The 22,554-nt window shown below is 50.2% G+C and overlaps 2 protein-coding genes across 4 annotated transcripts in view; one reads left to right on the plus strand and one right to left on the minus strand.

Moving 5' to 3' along the window:
- Positions 1-22,554, plus strand: part of Ift140 (intraflagellar transport 140) — a 75,830-nt gene that overhangs the window by 38,344 nt on the left and 14,932 nt on the right. The gene's annotated exons all lie outside the window — the stretch shown is intronic.
- Positions 343-20,710, minus strand: Tmem204 (transmembrane protein 204). The gene is made up of 3 exons (XM_076840327.2): positions 19,833-20,710; positions 11,736-11,891; positions 343-1,111 (listed from the first exon to the last, which is right to left on the minus strand). Exons 1-3 carry the CDS (start codon positions 20,110-20,112, stop codon positions 867-869), a joined length of 681 nt encoding a protein of 226 aa, XP_076696442.1. The 5' UTR covers positions 20,113-20,710; the 3' UTR covers positions 343-866.

A 22,554-nucleotide genomic window follows, 5' to 3' on the forward strand; every position in this document is an offset into this window, starting at 1 on the left:
CCTGGGGAGTTGCAGACTGAGGGACAGGCTTAGCTGAAGGCAGCCTGGTTCTGCAGGCACTCCACACCCACAGAACCTCCAGAGAGGCTGGAGGTCCCCCTGGGGAGAACCAGCAGAGTTCTTTCTCCTCCGTGTCTTGTTGATCTGCCATCCGAAGGCCATGGTTTTCAGAGTCCATAGACTTCATTGCACAGAACCATGGATAAAGGCCATGTACTCCCACCAGATCTTCAGGGAGATCCTTTCTCCCCTCATAACATCAGCATTAAAGAAATTCCCCTTTTGGCAGTATGGATAGGGTAGACACAGTTTTTAGATAAAATTAAGAAGTTTGCATTTATTTTAACTTAGAAAAAACAGTCAAGCAAAATGCATACTACTAATCTGATTATGGCATAAAACCATCTGTTATAAATTCTGATTCACTCAAAGGAATATCATGGACACTTCATGAAAAATTTCCTGGGTGTTCTGCTTTGTGAAAGGAAATATTACCAGGGATGCCCTCTCAAAAGATACAGAATGAATTAATCCCAAAGGCAGGCAGAGAGCAGGGTGCCACATCACCTCTTCCCTGTCTCAGTTTCTCGTCTTCACCCTTGAAACACATGGCATGAAGCCATGCTGCACTGGCCAAGGGAAATCGTACTGGAGGAGTAGGTGGTCCACGTGACGTATAACACATATAAGACATAGGGTATATTTGTATGTAACACAGTAAATATATACAAGTATCGTACAGATTTATATTATGGGTTACCAGACTTATCTCATATCTCTACACAAGCAGACATGGAAGAGTCCCTCCATTTCTAAACTATTCTGTTATAGTGGATATTCATAGGTAAAGTCCTGAGAAGGGCCTCTCAGCATGGAGATTCCACGTAGTCATTGTCTAGCCCACGGCGGAACCGTGCTGTTAGGGAGCGGCTGATGACAATTACCCGGGGTGCCATGCAGTCCTCCCTTCTGTGAAGAATGTTCCAGATGAGCATGGCAGCTGCCAGTGTGGCCAGAAGGCAGGCACCGATGTTTAGGTAGCAAGACCAGGACAGGTTGGTGTAGGGGCCAATTCTGTAGAATGTCACCAACCCAATGACCAGCACGAAGCCTGCAGACAGAAGAGAAATACTCAGAAAGTCCTGTTCTGAGCCAGAACTTGGTCCAGAACTCCCCAGAAGGCAAGCTACACCCCTTTCCCCAGCCCCTGGACCTGGGGCTTTGGGTGGGGCACAGCTCTGGTAGCTGCAGTGGGTCCTGGAATCTTCCAGGTGTGGGCCTTTCCCTGCTCATAGCACCTCCCTACTTGGATGAATCTCAGCCAGACCTAGCAATAATTTTGTGTTAAATCGACCTCTGACTTTTATAAATACTTAGTTCAAAGCAAAAATAGGTGTTTCCTTAATCTTATCTAGAAAGAGGGTCCAAATTCCTGTTCTTGTGTGTCGTCTTGTTCATGACTTTGCTTTCAGAGGAAGTGGAGATTCTCTTCTTCTCAAGATGGCCTAGAGTCTGTGCACCCAAAGAAGAGAGAAAGGGTGAGAGTGGAGAGTGGAGATTAGGGACCTAAGGAAGGTGGCCCACCCAGGTGGATAACACACGGTTCTCTGCTTCTGCCCTGCTCTCACTTTGACCTGCCAGCTACATAGGAGGGGTAGAATCACCTGGACCAGCTTCTGGGCAGCAGCACCAGGCCCTCTCTTCCCTCCCACCCCACCATCTGGGTTTCCCAACAGTTAAGACCTGCAGCTATGCCGGGCACATGGCCCACACTTGTAATCCCAACCACTCGGGAGGCTGAGGCAGTAGGGTCAAGAGTTCCAAGCTGGCTTTACCAACTTAGCAAGGCTCTAAGCAATTTAATGAGACCCTGTCTCCAAATAAAAAAGGGCTGGGGTTGTTACTCAGTGGTTAAGTGTTCCTGGTCCAAAAAACAAAAAGCCCTGTAGCTCTATTGTTGCTGCCTTTTCTATCACACAGTAGGCCAGTCCCACTCCGTCCCCAGTAGCAGCACCCTCCATTGACCAGGTGACCTGGGTGAGTCTTTCTCATACATAAATTACCAAACTTTCTATTACCTGGGCTGGATCAGATCATATCCCCTTCCTGGGCTTTGCCAAGCTGAACCTCCACTACTATCCCACCATTGGCCTGCGGGCTGACCTGTGTGTCTGTTAGCAATGGCCTTCCACTCACAGAGCCCCAGCTTTCCTCAGAAAACCAAATCATGGCCCTATGTGGCCTCAAAGGAAAGAGCAGTATCCATAGGCACAGGGAGAGACCGAGACATACAGATGAGGAACAAGACATACAGATGAGGAATGGGGTGATCATAGGCTTTGACTCATCTAAAACACAAGCAGTGACATCAGTGCAATGACATTGCTTCTGGAAAGTATGAGTGAACATTACCTGCCTCTCTTTTGTCCTGTGTAGCAGTAGTACCCACCATGCTGTGGATGTTTGTGTGGTGCTCTATAAGTTTATGTGTGGAGGGCTTCTGGGTGCTTGTTTTCCACCCATGGCGCACTCTGCCTGCCAGGAACTTCTGGTATTCCTCTCTACCAGCAGAGAGTATGATATCAGCATTTGCATTAGTGGAGTAAAGCAATTATACCAGTGTTTCGTATTATGAAAGTGAAAACACTTTCAGTATGTTTCCCTTCATTTTCATGATGTCTTTGGGTGTGTTTTGCCAACCAATAGTTTGTCATGCTTGGGATTGAGGTAGGATGGGTACAGAAGGTGCCACCTTGTGTCTGAGATGAGAGGCAGTATAAGCAGGGCAGGGCATGAGGACTGAAGACAGTAGCCAGCAACATAATGCAAGCTAGAAGGAATTTGCCCACAGAACAGCAGCTGGTGCTACCAGGGGTCCACCCACCCCTGCCATGACAAATGCTGTGCTCCTTTTCCTGAGCTTCCCTTCAGTTTGTGCATGCTACAGCAGCGTTTTAAAAATCTGGTATGTGGTCTCAGATCTAATCCCATAGCATCCTTCACTTTTCTCCCCGTACCATCAAGGGGCACTACCTGGAGGGCTGACCCCACCTCATACCTCGCACAGCTCCCTTGTCTAAGGTCAGGTCGGTTTATATCACTGATGCATAAAAAGAAAGGGTTTGTTTGCAAGTAATTGCTGGCAAGAGACCTTATCTAGAGACTTGTAAGCTACAAGAACTTGATTGAAAGAGCTGACCTTGAACCTTCTGGAAAGGACTGACATGCTTACCAGACTTGGAAAAGTTAACAGGGAAGCAGACACCAAGCACTGTCACATGCAAGCAGAGGGGAACCTGCCCTGCCCTCAGGGACCCAGCCTTGTGGGAATAGCACCATGTGGCTCTGGGAGCTGTAGTCCCACTCAAGGAAACTCACAGTCATGGCCCCAAATCAAGTGCCTCTGAAATGCGCATCCATGGTAAACAGCCCAGCAGGGGAATTTAGTGAGAGTATGAGCAAGCATTTCACCAGGATACCTCAGATGTGGCCCAGGAAATATCACAGAGGACACAAAGGACAGTTCCTGCATGTACAGTCCAAACATAGGCGCAGCTCAACAATCTAAAGAAAAGTTAAGAGGGAATAAAGCTAGCAGGAATACCTGGGTATGGCTGAGCCTCTGGGTGGGGGAAGGACCTCTGAGGGCCCTTCTATCATGTTCCAAGTGCCACTCTTTAGATTCTGCCTCACTGAAGCTGAGCACATGGCAAGCAGCACATTTCCAGGTTCACAGCTATGCTCACAGACTTTGTCAGCCCTTCTGACACTCCTCCCACAGCCCCACACAGCCGTCAGAAAGCACTCCTCCTGTCTCCCCCACCATCTGAGTTTTGCTGTTACTGTTTTGCCATGCTGGGGATCTAACCCAGGGCCTGGTGCGGGCCAGCCAGGTACTCTACCCCTGAGCCACCCCAGCCCTCTCATCTCAGCCCATGGTTAAAGACTGAAGACTTCCCATTGCCTTAGAAGGTGACTGCACTGCAGCCTAGCAGACCTGCATGGCCTCCCATTTCCTCCCTACTACCCATAGCTTCCCTGCAGCCACACAGCTCTTTTCTGCTTCTCCAAAATGCCACATCCATCTGATCTGGACTTTTCCTCATGCTGCACTCCCTTTAGTTGACCAGCCCTGGGAAGGAGTGGCTCCTGTCCCCAGTCATTCCAAGCTCAGTTTAGAGTCACTTGGCCTCCTCCCCTGTCACTCCTAGAGCTTGTTCCACTCATTGACCACATGCACCCACGCCCGCTCCCCATGGTTTCAGCAGTTACTTGCTGAGTATATAATTGAAGACAAATCACAGTAGGTATGAAAGGAAATGGGCTACAGTGTGGAAAGGGAGATGAAGGGGATATCACCCTAGGCTTTTTTTTAGTGACCAGCACTTATCAGGGGGACAGTTCCCCACTGACCACTGACAAGAAGACACATTGGAGCTGGTGCCCTTCAGCGTCCTTGTGCATAGCCTGTATTAAGCTGACCTGTGAGACTCACTGCCAAGCTAGGGACCACATAAAGTACCATCACTAGTGATCTCAAATGGCTGAGGCTTAGGGTTTTCCTTTGAAGAACTGGTGTTCTTGGGTGAAGGTGAAATTAAACACTATATCCAGAGGAGCTGGGAAGCAAGGGCTAGGACCTCTCCCAGGGAGTGACATTTGGTGAGGTCCCATCATCCCAGTAGGCATAAGCATCAACTCTAAACAAATGGGAAGCCTGATATCGTGGAGCAGATGCAGAGTGGGCAAAGCAGCAGTATCACCTCCTGCCCCAGGCGGCTTCCCCTTGCAGCACAAGATGGAGGCCTGGCCCAGTCCAGACAGGCCCTGTCCCTCAGGAGCCCACTGGGAAGGAATGGAGAGCAGCTCCCTCTGCCTGCCTGGCACTCAGCAGCATTGGACTGAGAACCATAGCCATAGTACTTTATTGTCTGCTTCTTTCTCCTCCCTCTCCCTTTTTTCCTTTTTGCTTTGCTAGGGATTGAACTCAGAGCTTTGTGTATGCCAGATAAGCACTCTTCCATTGAGCTTTACCCTGAGCCCTTGCTATTTTCTTAAGATCAGCATAGTATGTTTTTTTAAATAGGCAGACCATTTTAACCATTTTAATCTCTTTATTGCTTCCCCAGAGTTATCCATATTGCTTACCATGTACAAAGGCTTCAGAACATGTAATTGCTTCTACAAACACGATTTTTCGTGTATTAGTTTAAAGAACACTCGGTGTGTAGATAAATTGATCAAAGAAATGAGACTTCACAGGGGCACAAACAGTCTGGACATAGCCACCTATGTCCTAAAAATACAAGTTGGGGGCTGGGGATGTGGCTCAAGCGGTAGCGTGCTTCCCTGGCATGCATGCGGCCCGGGTTCAATCCTCAGCACCACATACAAACAAAGATGTTGTGTCCGCCAAATACTAAAAAATAAATATTAAAAAAAAAAGAGTTTAAAAAAATAAAAATACAAGTTGGAAGAGTGAGAGAGATGATGGAGCAAGTATGGCGAACAAGCCAAGTCTCCACCTCTCTCACCACCTGTCTTGAAAACCATGCTTGGGAACCCAGCAGCAGGCAGCACTGGGCTGATTTCCCAGAGTTCCAAGTGTCTCACTTCTCTAACAGGAGTGTGATTCAGGGTCTGTACCTCATCTACCTTCTCCAGAACAGTACAAAGGAAAGCCTAGGACTGTGGCCTGCTGCAAAGGTGACTCAAAACAAACACTCACCTGCATGAAGCCCAAGCTTGGATGTTGTTTTTGTGCAGTTTAGAGCACATACTTTTTTTTTTGGTGCGGGGGGGGGCAGCAGCTGACCAGGGGTTGAGCCATATCCCCAGCCCTTTTTTATATTTTATTTAGAAACTGGGTCTCGCTGAGTTGCTGAGGGCCTCACTAAGTTGCTGAGGCTGACAGTTCTCAGAACACTGCTGAGCCTAAACCCTGAGAAACCTGAGCACAAGGAGAGGCAGATGAGGCCAGCTCAGGGACACTTGTACTGCAAAGAGGGGACCCTGCTCTCATCCCAGCAGAACAGGCTCAAGGGCACAGCTGTTAGCATCAGTCAGCTCCTATGGTTGGCCATTGTCCATATCCTGCTCTGAGCCCACACAGAAGGAACTTTATGGACCATGCAGGCATGTAGAACAAGGGTTTGTCCTTTTCATAATCAGTAGTAGAAAGCAAACAAAAAGAGGAAAGCAGATGTACATGTGGCTATGCACCATGTTGCCAATCTGGGCTACCTAAGGTGGGTAAAGAGACGTTTGGAGTTGGCTGGTTGGTCACACTGCACTACAGGCATTATTCTAAAAGTTAGCTTTCACTTTCGGGACCTTCTCTGCTAGGAGAGACAGGAAGGACTGGAAGGAGATGAACTTGAGCTAAGCCTGGCCTTCAGCTTGAAGCTTCCCACTGTCACTGCCTCTAAAACAAGATTCCCTTTCTCCTCCATGTCCTTTCACCCTGAAGAAGATTCTGCTCCCAAAACATTTTAGTGATGTAATCAGTTTGTCCAGAAACACATCTAAGGGAAGAGCTTCAGCAAACACTCAGTTCTGCACATGGGGTTGATTTCATCTCCATGAAGTCACGTTGCCAAAGCAAACAGCCTCTTCCTGTGCACTGGCTGGCCACAGTCAGTGTGAGTTACAACGCAGCCAGAGCATCCCTTTCCTCTCTCCCTTCCTTCCTGCCTGCTTCCCAGGGCCTCGGCTTCTGTCACAAGGCCTTCCTTTCAGAACGACTGTCTAATATACACACAGGTGGCATCAGAGGAAAGACCCTGGGGCTGACCCCTGACGCTCCCAGCAAATGAGACGCCTGTCCTTCAGATATAACACCACTGGCTTCCAAAGAGCATGCTGAATAAGACCATCCAGGCACCGCTGGGGTTGGCATGCCCAGCATTTGTGTGCAGCAAGATGATGGTGATCCACATGGTTCTGGGGAGGGGGATCATGTACTTCCACAGGAGCCTGAGGTTCTTGGGTATTCTTAGTTGCAGGAGGGAATGGAGAGATGATGACATGCAGCTGGGATGGTAGACTGGTGCTCAGGGTTTGGGTACAGAAGACAGAGAAGTGAATTATCAGAATAAACAGAGACTAACTATTTTCCCATAACAACCCCCAGAAAACAGCAATATTCCCAACCAGCTCACGATGTGAGCTTTTCAGCAATGTTTATCTTTTCAAGGGTGGATCTAGTCAGCATCCCTGGGGATGAGCTAAGTGACCCTGAGTATATAGTGAGTTTGCCATCATAAGAAAGTTGTGATTTCCAGAAAGGGAGCTGTGGATGTGGAGCCAGGGAAAGCTTATGGCAGCTTTCTTTACCAGCATTCTGCACTGGCTGTATGGGAGACAACCAAAACCCAGTGTCAGAAGTGGTCTGGGTAGCACCGATGAGTTTGAATTTGCAGATGGGCTCTGAACTATGGAGATAAAGGTGTGAGCAGGCAGAAATGGACACAGGCAAGTTCGTCAATGTGAGAGAAAACTCAGCATGTGGCCCAAGGCCTGACAGCTGGCTTCCATAAACATTTGTTGTTGGAAAGGAAGAGTTTGGTGCCTCCACAAAGGACAGCTGGCCTTCCCAGGGTGTACAATGCAAGAGCCCAAGTTCTGCATGTGCGGGCATAGTGGAAGCAGTTTGAGGATGGCAGCTCCCTGTGTGGGGGTCACCCAACAGGACTCCAGGGGAAAGTTAGCAGGATACCACCAGCATCCTCCTGAAAACCTACTCCTGTGGGCAGGGTCATACGTCCCTCCACATAACCAGATGGCACAGGGTGGAGGAACTCATCCCAGGATACATGGCAACAAGGATATAGGCAGGTGTGGAACCCAGGAGCTGGGTTCCACACCTGCCTGTATAGATAGAGCACTGGTCCCCAGCTGGAGCACTAGCCAGGACACACCTGGGAGGACTGGGACCATTCTCCAATGCAGAGCTGAGGAGCCTCCCGAACTGCACTTCTGCAAGCCCCTAGTTCCCTGTCATACGCTGCGTGCGGCTTGGCTCACATAGGCAGAGGCCAGAACAAGCTCACCACTTTATAGGCTATGTGCCTGGCCCTCTTCCACCTGTGCCTACCTACACAGCTGGCAAGACCACAGACCATGGGAAAGGTGCAAGGGAGAGAAGAGAAGAGGCCATCAGAAAGTAAGTAAAAGAACAGACGTGGGAAAAGGACCACAGAGCAAGCTGGGTGGCAGCTGCTCATCTCAGCCCTCCCTCCCCCTGGGGTCAAAGCACACAGGCCAGGAGCCTATCATCACTCTTTTTGCTTGAGGTGCTTCTGGGAGGGCTTCTGTGTATTGTATCTGAATGAGCTGATGGATCAGTTGGTATAGGAACTGTGCCCTCAAAGGGGCCTCAGGAAGGAGAGGATAGGAAAACACTGGCATTTTGTGCCTGCCATGCCTGTTATACAAAGAAACCAGAAAGGGCGAAGAAGAAGGCATCTGGTGAAGGACAGAGCAGGGAGGCAGAGTGAACTTGCCTGTGGCAGCTAGAGTACCAAGAGCCTTGGCCTGTCTTGTCTCCTAAGGACCTTGGCAGACCTAGCTGCATGGACCTTGATGTCACAGGCCTGTCTGACATGCGGAGTGATCCATTACAGGGAAAATGCAGGTTTCCACAGGTATCCAGTGCATGGACAGAAAGGAATGTTTTCAACTTTAAGGTAAAATGAAACCATACTTAGAAAATCAAGTGCAGATGCCAGCACCATGGCACGTGTTATGCAGAACTTATGAGCCTAAACCACCAGACAGCTGATATGCACATTCCTGACGTGAAGACCTGTGGGATGCAAGGAAGGTCCTTTTCCAACCCAGGGCCAGGCGGAGTGTGGCCCTGGTGTCCAGAACCAGCTGTGGAGTGGGGTAGACAAAAGCCCAGACCCTTGTCTCTGGGATAAATCAGGAGCTTCCCTTCAGCACATCGTGCTTTTGCTGGTTTCCAGGTTTCTCCAGCCTCCTCCTGGGGTTCATTGCTTTCCTCCCTCTGTACATTAGCATCTCCTCTCCCCTCCCTGCCCACCTCACCCCAGCTCTAGGATTGAGGTTTGCTTGACAACAGGTAACAGCAGGCGTTTCCTCGTCCTGTGACAGGACATCCTGGCGCCCTGTAGTCTCTCCCTGGCTTTAAAACAGACCAGAGCACAGGAAAAAACCCAGCGCTAAAATTAGCAGCATGATAGAAGAAAGGCACATAACTGTTCTCTGTACTGTTTGTCAATGAAACGAGTCTAAACAGACCAAATGCATTTCCTTTTGGGGCAAAGCGGACCTGTTAGGAGTGTCATGCAAGGAGGGGTGAGGCAGCCTGTGGAGGCTTGAAAAGCCACCCAAAATGCCCAGGGCTGCTGCCGCCCAGTGTTCTGGCTTTTTCTGCTGGCCTCCACCTGTCTGAAGATTTTTGAAGAGTCTGGTCCAGCCCTTTCAGAAGTTGTGCTGGCCTAGAAATATTCAGGGGGTGTAGTAACCACTGACACCCTCCATACACCAGGACAGGGCCTCTGGAGGCCTTTGGCACATCTCCAGGACTGCTGCAAAACAGCTTAGTTTTAGTTAATGTGAGACTTTTCCCCATTTTGGTATTTTAAAATGTATTATTTGGAAGCAACACTGCCTTCTGAAACCAGAGTTTTCAGGAGACAAGCTCTCAGTCTGATGTGCTAGGCCCCAAGTAGTTCTAATAATTCCAAATAGGAGTCTTTGGAGGAAGACAGTAAGAAGGACAACAATCAGTTTGATTACCCTGCTAGGAGGTAGGAGATCAGAATCTAGAACTGTTACTTGCATTTATTTTATGTCACTAAAATAATCTTTTTACCTGTCATTTATTTCCAGACATAGCACTTTCTATGGCATCTATTCAGTGTTGTGCTTCCAGAAATGTTAGTTTTTGTTTCTAGGTTTGTTCTCTTTCTAAAATATCTTTTTATAGCCCAGTTTTTCCAGTCATGTTTTCAAAATCTTCCGTTTCCTTCTTGAAGGGATGGAATTCCAGAGGGTCACACATGATGGAGGTCTGGCTTTAGTAAGAACAAGGAAAACGTTTCCTGTTTTGTGGCCTTTAGGTCAGCAGAAGGCAAAGCAGATAACTTTCCTAAATATGTCTCATAATTTGGAATTCTGTGTTTTTATCCTCAGTCATGGAGTAGTAAAGGAGGCAGAATTGATCCTTGATCTCATTCTACCTACTTCATTTATTCTCATAACCAGTCGGGGCTGGGCACTAGGTAAACTGCAGTTGGCTCAGCAATTCTCCCAAGTTCACATTAATAGCCATGGACACCAAGATGCAATTCCTTGTCTCTTGCTACTGAGCCTTGTGTTCTTTCACAGGGACATCATGATCCTGCCTTCCTGCTCTGACTCAGCCACAGGGAAGTGACTTTCCCAGGACTATGTTGCTCAGCTATTCATAGCACTCAGCCCAGTTTCCTTACTATACTCCGGCCCGTTCTAGCCCAGAATGCTGGCTGGCCTCATTCTGGAAATTGCATTTCTCAAGAAAGATAAGGATCCAGGATCCATTATTCCTAGAATGATTCACCTCAGACTTCCCACAGTTTCCTCTGTTGGGACTGTACATTTGACACTGGGAAAGGCTACGGTTATACACTAAGAAGGAAAGCACCACATGCTCTAGCCCTGCAGACAGGAGCCTTGTGTTTCTGATGAGCTGACTTGTCTCAAGTGAATAGCAAGAAACTTGAACTTCCCTGGGTTGCCCAGGATCCTTAAAACTCTTTTGAGGGCTAGAGCAAAGGGACCCCAAGGTCATTGGGGGTAGGGGTGGTCACAGACATTTGTCCAGAACCACCAGAATAATTCTCTGGATCATTTTTGACAGTGCTCATGCTCTTGCCCTTTAAAAACAGCAAGGTGTTCTCATGCCCTGTCCTACCTTGCCCATTAGGGCCCAGATGAGCCCAGATGGCAGGTCCAGTGTTCCAAACAGGCTCATTTTCCAATGGCCCAGAGCCACATCAAACCAAGAATCTTGGCCCCACATGGGGCCCCACCACACAATTGCATAGGAGTGAGGGAGGCAGGTCATGGCTTGCATCTGTGACAGCCAGAAAAAAGCTCTGTGTGCACACGTATATGAACCTCCTCTGTCTTTGGGCAGTGTGGGACACACTGGCATGTCCTGTGTCTTATTTTGCTCGTAAGAAAGGGTTACACTGAGGGAAGGAGGGAAAGCAGTGTTGACAATAGAACATGTGTCTGGCCTTTCTTGTGCCTGTGCCTGTGAGCTGGGGCAGCAGAAGGCCGGAGTCAGGTTTGGGTTCTCCTGTCTCTGTCCAGTACAAACCAGCTCTTCCCTGGCTGCTTGAGCAGACAGCAGGAACATGAGTCTCAGTTGCCCCCATGTGGGTTTCAGAAGGGCAGGTCAGGTACAGATCCCATAGACTAGGAAAAGCACATCACCCCAGTAATCTAGCACTGCTTTTAATAGGGAAAAGGTGGAAGAGACCTAAGGCCAGGTGACCAGGTTCTCAGTATTCCTCACCCCTGAGTGCACATGTCTGTCTTGCTTTTGCCCATAGTAAGGGAGGGATGAACATGGGGGCCATCTTTGGCCAGGTTCAGAGGCGCAGCCTTTCCCCCATGTCACCCAAGGCCCTGGGGTACCCCCATGACATCATGAGGCCCTAGCAAGTTGGCCAGTCTGATGGGGCTATGGCATGGTCACTCTGCCTGCCCAGAGTACTTACTTGCCAGCTGGAATGTAGCAGCCATAGCCTCCTCCCAGCACTGGGAATCAGGTGACATCAGAGGCAAGCCTGTAAGCCCCAGGACGAAGGTGAGCTGACCCATGGCGAGCGCTGCTGTGGCCACCATATTGCAGGCACGCATCATGTCGAACTGCACTACGGATCAAGAAGGAGAGGGACATGTGGTTAGCACAGGAAGCAGCTTGTAGAGGAGCTGAGTCAGGTGCACTGGCTGCACTCATCCTCCCTGGGTCTCTGCTAGGCCTTTAAAAAGACAGTAACTTGTCCACCCACCTCTGACCCTGGTCCTGCCCATGCCTCTCCCTGGCCACTAAGGGCTCATCACAGTACTAGTGGTCTTGTCCCACCTCAGATGGCCCTTCTCTGGTTTTTGTCTTATTGCAGCAACTATTCTGTAAAGGTGCCACACAGTGGGTTGAAAGTGGAAAAGGAAGCCTGTACTGATAATGCTCAGGGTCCCTGCCCCACATGCCCTGGCGGGGGCCCAGCCTTCCCCCTCTGCTTTAGCAGTCAGCTTTTCATGCTGTTACCCCTCCCTCCTCATATGTGAGGGACTTGAGCCTATGACATTAAGTAACTTGTTACAACCAGCAAGGGGCAGAGCAGGAGCCAAACCTGAGTCTGCAACATCAAGAGCCCCCGCCTGACTCCTTTCTTCCATCATCTTGTACCCTGCCTCCAATTCTGCTTCCCACCCTACACCCTGGTCCCAGGAGGGTAGACAGGAGGACCAACCCTCTGTAAGTGAACTGATGAGGGAGGGTGGGCAGCAGGGAGGGCTGGTTGCATGTCTGTGAAAGAGAAACTTTGCCTCTCCCAAGTAAAACCTCACGCAGAAGCCTCCATGGGATTCTGGTGATGGTGTCATCCCACCATGCTGTCACTTCCAGGCTCCAGGTTATTCCAAAGCCAACAGTGGGTCTGTCGATGAACATGGTTAGAATAGAGGGACTGTGCATGAGAGCAGCAGCTCACTTAGCCCCAGCCTTTGGCATTTCCATATCTTCTTGTGATGGAACAGTAGTTAGGTGGTTCTGAATCACAAAGTTAAGTTGCTGCAGATAGCACGTTTTTAAAAGGCATGCGCTGGAGCTTTAAGGTGCTCTTCCAAGAGTTGAGAGAGAATAGACAATTGGTTTTCAGAATTGGGTCACCGAAAATATCATAATCAGAAATGCAAGAACCAAGCAAGAGAATAGAATCCTCTGAGAGCTGTCATCTTCCTGATGACCACTGCATTGTCACTCTTCATGGCCCAGATGAGGACAAGGAAGGTGGGAAGGCTTGTGCACTGGACAGGTGGCCTGATTGTGTAAGTGAGCGTAGCCGGCACATGCAACCTATTCTGAAGACTTGTCGGTCCCTCAGCCCACGCCTCACAGAGGATGGAGGGTGTCCTGTCCTCGTGCCTCAGGAGAGGCTTACAGGGCAGGAGGGTGCTTAGTCTTTGTGAGCCTTTACATTGTTGAAGGACAGTTTCAAACTGCTGTTGCCAACGTGAGCAGTTACATATAGCTCAGTCTCAGTGTTTGTTGAAAAACGTAGGTTCAGGGAATAGCTCAAAGCACTCTGGCCCAGTAGCACCTCTCCTTCCATCACGTGCTGGGCTCTGCACCCTAGCACAGATGATGGGCATCCATTAGCCACTCTCTCTTTCTGTTCCTCTGCCATCCTCTGTCCCATCCCCAAAGCCCCAACTTCCCCTGCTCCCCTCATCTGCACACCAAAGGCAGACCACCCCCAGGCTCCCTCCTCTCACTCTAGTCTTGTGACCCAAGCAGGTGGGTGACCATCAGAGTTGGGTAAAGCTGCACTGAAGATATGCAGTCCTGAGGTGAGTCCACAGGCCTTGGAAATTCAACTGTCAGGAGACCTCTGCATACTTCCTGGCCCACAGTTGTGCCTTTAGTACTGACTGTGCCCAGGGGTAACCTCCACACAGGGGAAGGGTAAACAGCAGTGTCACTGAGAGATCCTGGCTGTGAAATGACCTTCCCGTGGTGATGCACACCTGTAATCCCAGGGACTGGTGAGGCTGAGACAGGAGGATTGCAAGTTCTAGGCCAGGCTGGGCAACATAGCAAGACCATGTCTCAAAAATAATAATGGGGATATAGCTCAGTGGCAGAGCACCCCTGGGTTCAATCCCCAGTACTGAAAAGAAAAGAAATTATTTTTGCCATGTGCTGGTGTGGCCCTGAACATCTGTTTAAAACCCCCGTGCTGTCCACCGTAAAGCGAGACCCCTTTCCTGTTGGTCCTTCTGAACCACTAAAGCAGTGTGAAAGAAGCCCCTTCAGCATATGAGTAGAACACAGACCTATTTATGGGGCCCTATGCCACAAACCATCTGTTCAGGGCCCCATGTGTGCCCCACCCCATCTTCAGGCCAGGATGGTGTCTGTGATTCATGCTCCTTGTGGGCTGCATCTATATTTAGGCTGTGGAGTCACAGAGTCTTCAGGGGCTCTGTGCCACTTCCCGCCACCAAGGATCAGCCTGTCCTGCCCATTGTGTTTTGAGCTGTTTTCTCCATGGCGTCCCCTCCTGTCATTTGGAGTTTGAGCAGCCCTTCCCAGATCCCAGGCTTTTTCCAGTGTTCCGGCTTCAACCTGGAGGTGGTGCAGCTAGCTCTGAGGCCAGTAGGCCTCATGCACACTGCATATATAAAGAGCCTCACAGACGCACGAAGCCCCTGGGCTGCTGGACAATCAGAGCATCCCACATGCAGTTACTCAACTAGTGTGCTGCCAGAGAGCAAATAGAGGTGCCTGGAGAGTTTATGTTCTTTAACCCTCAGAATAACCACAGAACATGACTCGGGAGATGCATAATGGGTTAAAGGGAGCCCTGCTTGTTGGTTTAGGGGCTCAGCATTGGGGCAGTCCTCCACCATGTTCAGGCACAACTTGGAGAGGATGAGAGTGGGTAGATGTGGGTTCCAGAATGATGTGGAGAGAACAGTGGCATTTGAGGAGCTAGAACCCCCAAGGGAGTTGAGCCCTGGTTTGGTGGCCTGGGGTGTGGGAATCAGGGATGACACCATGTTATTTGCTGAGGCTCAAGGCCTAGGAGGAACCAGGACTTAGCTATCCTCACTTCCCCAGACTAAGGGACCAAACCCTTTGGCTGAGGCAGGTGGCGGCTGCCCAGGTCGACTTGCCAGAACCTTCCTGACTGTAGAACCTTCCACTGTCATCTCTAACAGGTGTCTCCCCAGTTCCTTTCTGCTAATCTCCCATCTATTTTCATAATACTCCCCACCACCTTTTTTTTTCTTTATCTTTCATATATGAGAGAAAACATATGACCCTTGACTTTTTGTATTAGGCTAATTCACTTAATATAATGTTCTCAGTTTCCATCCAGTTTCTTGCAAATGACTGAATAAAACTCCACTGTGTGTATATACCACATTTTCTTTATCCATCCATCCATTGACAGATAGCAAGATTGTTTCCATAGTTTGGCTATTGTGAATTATGCTGCTGTAAACATGGGTATTCGTGTATTACTGTAGCATAATGACTTTAAATTCTTTTTAAAAGGGTTAGGTACCAAGGAGTGGTGTAGCTGGGTCATTTGGTGGTTCCAGGCCTAGTCTTTTGAGGAGCCTCCATATGATTTCCATAGTGGTTGTACTAATTTATAATCCTACCAACAGTGTAAAAATGTTCCTTCCCCCTCCACACATCCTCACCAGCCTTTATTAGTATTCTTGATGACTGCCATTCTGACTGGAGTGAGATGAAATCTCAGTGCAGTTTTGATTTGCATTTCCCTGGTTGCTAGGGGTGGTGAATATTTTTTCATATATTTTTTAGCCATTTTATAAGTATCTGTCTAGTTCATTTGCCCATTTATTAATTGTTGTTGGGAGGGTAAGTTTTTGGTTCTTTTTTATATCCCGAATATTAATCCTCAGTCAGAAGAACAGCTGCAAAGATTCTCCCATTCTGTAGGCTCTCTCTCCACATTCTTGGTCGTTTTCTTGCTGTACCTGCATGTTTCTGTAGGATGACGTCTCCATGTGTAGAACAATATGTGCTCCTGAGGCTCCTTTCCAGTCTGATCTGGAAAACCATCTGTGACTATCTGTGGAAGTTGCCGTTCTTCATAATGCTCTGTCATCTATACACTTAACTTACTCTGTAGTTAATTTTGCCATTTATGACCAACCCGTAACCTCTCTACTTTAAGATGGTAGAACTGGGGAGGTATTGAACTGTGGCACGACTATTAATAGTACAGGAATGGCTCAGTGGTGTCCCAAGCTCCGCCTGGAAGTACAGGAAAGACCTCTGAGTGAATGGGGCTGACCATTGCTGGCTGGAGAAGAGTGGCCTGAGAGGCTCTTGAGGCTGTATAAATCGCTGCCGTGAGGCCAGAAGACCACCATTCCCAGAGCCAAGAAGAGAGCATGCACTGACCTCTGGCCTGTCTTCCATCCACAACCCTGCCTTCCCACTGTCCTGCTCCTCAGCTGGCTCTTGCATCTTCCTGGCAGCACTGTGACAAAGATTCTGTGAGGCCACCTTACCCCATAAGCCACCATGCAGGCCTCTGCATGAGTGTGGGTTCCAATGGCCTCACCACAGGGAGCACTCACAGAGCCACACTCCATCTGAGAAGGAAGAACTCCTGATGAAATTCGTTCCCATGGCCATCCACCTGTAGGATCCACCATGTCAGTCACCGGTCCTGATGCTGCCTGTGTTCACAGCCTGAGATGATCCCCTAGAAAGCATGGCACAAATGTGCCTGGCCAAGCAGGATGTCAGCGCAGGTAGCCAGCCAGCCTGTCAAGTCAGGAGTGTGTGATGTCCAGCATGATGCTCATGAGCCTCCTGAAAACAGAGGTGGGGCTCTCCTTTTGGGAACACTGGGTCCAGCTGGTCTGCCCCTAGGTTCAGTTATATGTTCATCTGTTCACGGGTAGCCTCAGACTTAGGGAGCCTGACAGAATACATGAACTACAGGAAGCAGAATAAATGTGAAAAATGAAGCCAGCCCTGAAGTCAGGTAGTCAGAGGGACCTACAGGTCTCCAGACCCCTGACTCCTCACAGGGAAGAGAGACCCTGATCACTAATAAAAGTATGGGCACCATAGGAACAAAACAGCCAGCTGATGGGAAAATCCAGGGTCCCAGTATGACAAAGGTGCTACACAGGGGTCTGGACCTGCATAAGCATAGGACTGGCCCCCATGGCCCCTGAGCCTACTGGCTCAGGACACCCAGCAGCACAGGGCAGAGTGTCATGGGGTAGCCCCTGTTCCTGTCTCTTGGGCCAGCCCTTGGGGTACTTGCAAGAGAGGCATGCTGAGTGGTTCTGGCTCAGTATTCTCCAGGGCAGGACCTCAGGGTACAGAGCTGGCAGATGTGCCTGTGCTCATGGGGTTGCAGTGTAGGTTCTATGACCTGTCTTGACCTCACCTCGGCCCTGGGCTGGTTCTCAGGGTGGCACTGAGGAAACCACCGTGTCAGCCCCATGATACTGGCCACCAGCCTGTCCATGGGGGAAATAGCCTGAAAGAGGATGTTGGCCCTGAACTGACTCCACCTGTCCAAGCAGTGCCTTTCATGGATGCCCCTCCCCAGAGTGCTGATTCTAGACCCCTATGGACTGAGGGGTGGGGTTTAACATGAGCATTTTGAGGCTGGGCTCAGGCAGCAGCTGTCCATCAGCCTGGGCACACAGGTGCACACGAGTTGGAGTGGTGAGTTTGTTATGGGCTCTGTGGATAGAGGGGCCTGTTGGTAGGGAGAGGAGCAAGTGAGGCTGCTTTTAGGCTTCATTGATGGGAGGAGTCAGGAAGAGGAGCCAACACCATCATCTCCACCTGCACACCGCTGGGTGTGGCGCCATGCTGCCCCCTTGCCAGTGGCTCAAGCCCATGGGTTAGGATCTGTAGTTTCCCTTCAGGAAATGCTTAGGTCTGCTTTGTTCCTATCATGTTTCAGTCTCAATATGTGTTAGAAGTTTTATTGGCAACCAAAATTACCTGTTCAACCTGTTTTCCTAAATTTGGTCTTCTCAGTCCTTCCTGAGAAACTTGGACCATTTCCATTGTTTGAACCAATAGTCGCTGCTCAGATTCATTGAGGGTCAGCTACCTGCAAGTGCCACGTTAACTGAGAAGTATTTAAAGATTGTGCGACAAGTTTGTCAAGTGTTTGGACAGAGCTTGCATTCAGTCTCAGGGAAGTGGGAGCCCTGAGGACGGCAGTGGGGCTAGCACTCAGAAGGAACAGACAGGAATGGGCCTTGAGGGACCAAGGGTTCAGCTGGTCTGAGGCAACAGGCCTCAGTAAGTGGTCAGTAGGGGAATCAGGGCAGCTACACACCCTGCTCCTCCTGCCCCAAGACTGTGCAAATGCAGGAGGCAGTGGGGGCCGCCTGTTTCTAGCTACCTGGGGCACCTGGGCCATTGAGAAGCCTTGAGGCCCAGGGCAGAGGCCGGGGGCTGGTGGAGGTTCCCACCTGCTAGGTGGGCCAATGCTGTTCCCAAAGAATAGTGAAAGCCCTGGGACTAGAAACCCCACCTGTGTCCCAGCCCCAAGCCAGGAGGTCCAAGGCCTCCAGATCTATGTGTGTTGTTACAGCCCACATAAAAGGCAGGCACAGAGCCATGAGTTGCTTGATTTCCTTCTTAGAATGACCATAGAATCCAGAGTGAAGGCTCTCTGACAACAGGTCACACAGAGATGAAAGTTCAGCTGTGTTTATATGGTTTTCCACAAGACACCTGAGTTCTGGGAGCTGGTAGAGATTTTTGAAAATATCCATGTGCTTTGATCTTTTTCAAAGGAAGGCTGTTGCTGGGCAACACCTGTAATCCCACTGGCTCAGGAGGCTGAGGCAGGAGGATCACAATTTCAAAGCCAGCCTTAGCAACTGAGAGAAGCCCTAAGCAAATTAGTGAGACCCTGTCTCAAAATTAAAATATGAGAAAAGGAGGTGGGGCTGGGGATGTGGCTCAGTGGTAAATCCCCAGTACCAAAAACAAGAAAAGGCTGTTGTTCCCTGCTTGTGAAGGATGAAGGAGGACACAGACCATTCTTTTTACCAGCTTCTCCACCTGTGAAGTGGGGATGTCCCCAGTCTAGGCTCCCAGGCTCATAGCAGGTCAGGGCCCTGAACTGACCGTTGTACTCAGTGTTGCTCGGGGACTTCCAGGAACAACTCAGAGCACTGAGCAGGCACCTCGCCTATGCCTCACATTGTCTTTCAGGCTAGTGTTGCTTCCAAAACAGGCAAGATCCAACTTTGAGACATTGGGGTCTGCGACTGAGACCCCCCCACTAGTCAGCAGTTCTAAGGAGTCATCCACGATCTGGGGAGAACATGAATCTCAGCAGAGTGACTCTTGTAGATTACATGTTCTGTAGCAAGTGTCTGTTCAGAGCCAGATCCAGGCACCATACCTTGTACTTTCAGAGTGAGGTTCCTAACTTCCAGGGCAGCAGATAGGCCTTTGGACAAGAGTGGGGAGCCTGAAGGCAGAACAACACTCTGCCCTCTGCCATCACAGAGCCTCCCTGGCCTCCTTCCACATATCCCAGCCAAAATCAAGCCCCAGGAGTCTCCCTTGCTGCTTCTCACAGCCCTAAAGGTCCTGACTAGTTGACTAGCGTGGAAATTAAGTCAGAACTCAGCCATTTATTATTCTTAAACTTCTTGTTTATTTTACTCTTTTTTTTTTTTTTTTTTTTTTTTGTACTGGGGATCGAACCCAGGGCCTCACATGTACTAACTAGGCAAGTGCTCTGCCACTCGGCTACATCCCTAGCCCAACAAAATTTTTTTCAACCAAGGAAAAATGTCTTTCATTGACTGGATTACTGTACATGTCCTTCAGCCATGCGTAATGGCAGAGAAAGCCCCCACTTGTATAAGGTGAATTCCCTGCAGAAAGAGTGAGAGGCAGAGGATGGACCAAGCAGGAGCAAGTCTTGTGACCTTGCTCACCAAGTGAGGGTGGGCATAGGCCCAGATTCCCTCTCCCAATGGCCTGGGCACAACCTTCCCTCACCCAGCCCCTCTGAAAGTGACACAAAAATAAGTAGACTCACATTTCACGGTTCCTCGAGATTCCTGGAAGCCTGCTGTCTCAGAGCCCCAGCCCAGCGCCTCACAATCCTGTGTGTCCTCCTGCCCAGCTCTGGCCCCAGGGCTTGGGCCACCCCGGCCCTTGTCCACCAGCCAACAGGACTTCCACAGCCCCACACTGCGCTTGCGTCCATCCTCCAGCGTCTGGTAGACCCAGTTGGGGGTAAAGGCTGCTGCGTTGTTGAGAATGAGGGAGACGAGGGCCACCAGCACAGCTGTGGCCACAAGCTTCTGGATGGCCATCACTGGCCGGCACTGTCTGTTAGAGCAGAGAGGATGCCAAGTCCCCTTCAGGTGCTGCGTGCCCAGGGAGAGCTAAGGTACTACCTGGGGCAGTTAGAGGACGTCGCCATTCATTCTCCAGCCAGGCACAGGAGAGGGGTATGTGGGGAGAGGCCCATGGAACAGGTCCAGGTGAGCCACTCACGGCCCTGCCTTATCCTCCCTCCTGCACCTGGAGCAAGGCCAGGCCTGTGCTGAAGCCGGTCGCCATGAGGCCCATCCTAGGCAGGAAACAGGAGCACCAGCAAGAATCCAGAGTTGTAAGTGTGCCGTCTTCCTGGGAACCAGAGGCCAGGGAGGCCGTGTCCACAGCACCTCTTCTTGCCTGCAGCAGCAGAAAGCAGAAAGTGACTCAAGAGGCAGGCGCTGTGGGGTAGTCAGCCTGGGCACGCTCCTCAGAACCAGCTCCCAGCAGGGCTGCGGGTGCAGTGAGAGTTCAGCCGCCTCTGCTGCCTGAGCCCTGTCCCAGTGCCTCCGCCACAAATGGCAGGTCCTGGAAAGCAGAGCCTGCTGCAAGGAAGTGTGTGTGCGCGTGTGTGTGCAAGCTCGAGTTTCCCCATCTCTTGCAGAGAGGAAATGGTTGTTTGTGAGGTGTTTTTGGTGAGCGGGAGGCGTAGCCAACTGCAACAAATAGCAGCCCTACCACAGAGCCAGACACCAACAGGATGTATTTCCTGACGGGAAAGGCCTGGGGAGACTTAACTGCTCCAGCTGTCCCCCTGCCACTGCCCCCTCCTGTCCCAAAGAGAGGCCAGGGATGCTATCCCACTTACTCTAATCACCTGTCACATTTGAGCCTGGCCAGCTGCAGAGGCAGCAGCTCTTGTGCTGGGCCAAGGGTCTAGGGACACTGTAGAACAGGTCCTCAGGGTACAGCACCCAGTCTTCCAGGTGTCTCCCTGCATAATAGGCACTATAGGCCACAAAGCACCAGAGCCTGCCCTTGAGTAGGGACACACACTGGGAGGGAACAGAGGGAGAGACACCCCTTAGATAGGCTGCTGTCTGCTGGCAGAGGCCATATGCCTCAAGGGAAAAGCTGAAGGGGTAGGCCCCACAAAGAGAACGTCCTGCTGAGGTGGTCCCTGAGGTGGCCAGACAAGGTGAGATTGTGGACATGTAGAGGTGGGGCATGGTGCAGAGCCTGGGAGAGAAAATGTGGATTTTAGCCATCTGTGCACAATGCTGATGTGACTGTCATTGCCTCAAGGCCAGACACAGAATGAGACTGGTGACTTGGCATGCTGTCATGCTGCCAGGGAGTTGGGAAGGCTCCTCTGTTCTGTTTCCAACCCATCGGCATCAATGGATAAACACAGCAGAAGGGTCTGATATACCCTTCCATCTGCAGAAACCTCAGCCCAGCACTGGGGCCCATCCTCCAGGGCTTGGGAGTTGCAGGGATGAACACAGATGCAGGTGCCATGTTTCACCTGAACCCACCTTGGGGGGAAAGCACAGTACATCATTTGTGTGCAGAGTCCTATTACCTGCGGGGCCCAGGTGTAGGAGAGCAGCCTCTTGGTTGTTTCCTACCCGAGTGCATTGCCAGCCAGGTCCTGGGTGGCATTTTCCTGACACTAGACTCCTGTTTCCTGGAGTCTTTGGTCACATGATGGAATGTGACTTCATAAAAGAGCCTGACTTCGCACATAGGCTGAAACTGCCTCTGCCCAGCCTATGGCCAGGTGTTGGTCCTGAGAAGCACTGGTCCCTCATTTCCCCAAGGGTGTTCACAGGATTGTTCTCTCTGGAGCTGGCAGTGAACACAGTTGCTGCCACCTGCCTGTCCAGGAGCAAGGGCAGGTTTAGGGCATGTTGTCTCCAGCACTCGGCATTCCTAAGCACACAGTGCAGTAGGTGTTTGTGAAGAGGGCGTTTTCCCAAAAGTTGGGAAATATTTGGTTTCCCTCCATGATTAATTAAATCACTTATTTTTAAGTAGTCTTTAAATGGTTAATTTCCAGTGAGGAGAAAGCAATAGGTCCAAAACCCAGAAACTTTTTTTTTTCCCCAGTACTGGAGACTGAGCCAAGGGACCCTCTACCTCTGAGTCACATCCCCAGGTCTTTTTTATTTTTTTGAGACAGCATCTCACTAAATTGCCCAGCAGGTCTTGAACTTGCCTCAGTCCCTTGAGTAGCTGTGCCACCATGCTAGAAGACATGTTCTGATTATCCCAGCTATTGCCCTTGGGCTAGCTCCGTCCATCTTTTTCTGGGGCTGGGTAAGAAGGACTGTAAGGCCTGCCTCCCTCCCACAAGGGCACCTGGAGGTTCTCAATAGAGGGCAGCAAGACCCTGGAAGTCCTGTTGTACAGCCTCCACATCAGCTGCCTCTTGCCTTCCCTGCTTGTTTAGGGGCTCCTGTCAACCCTCTAGGTCCATTCAGCCATCCAACTCT

Source organism: Callospermophilus lateralis, chromosome 19, assembly GCF_048772815.1.
Source record: "Callospermophilus lateralis isolate mCalLat2 chromosome 19, mCalLat2.hap1, whole genome shotgun sequence".
In the NCBI taxonomy this organism is placed as follows: domain Eukaryota; kingdom Metazoa; phylum Chordata; class Mammalia; order Rodentia; family Sciuridae; genus Callospermophilus; species Callospermophilus lateralis.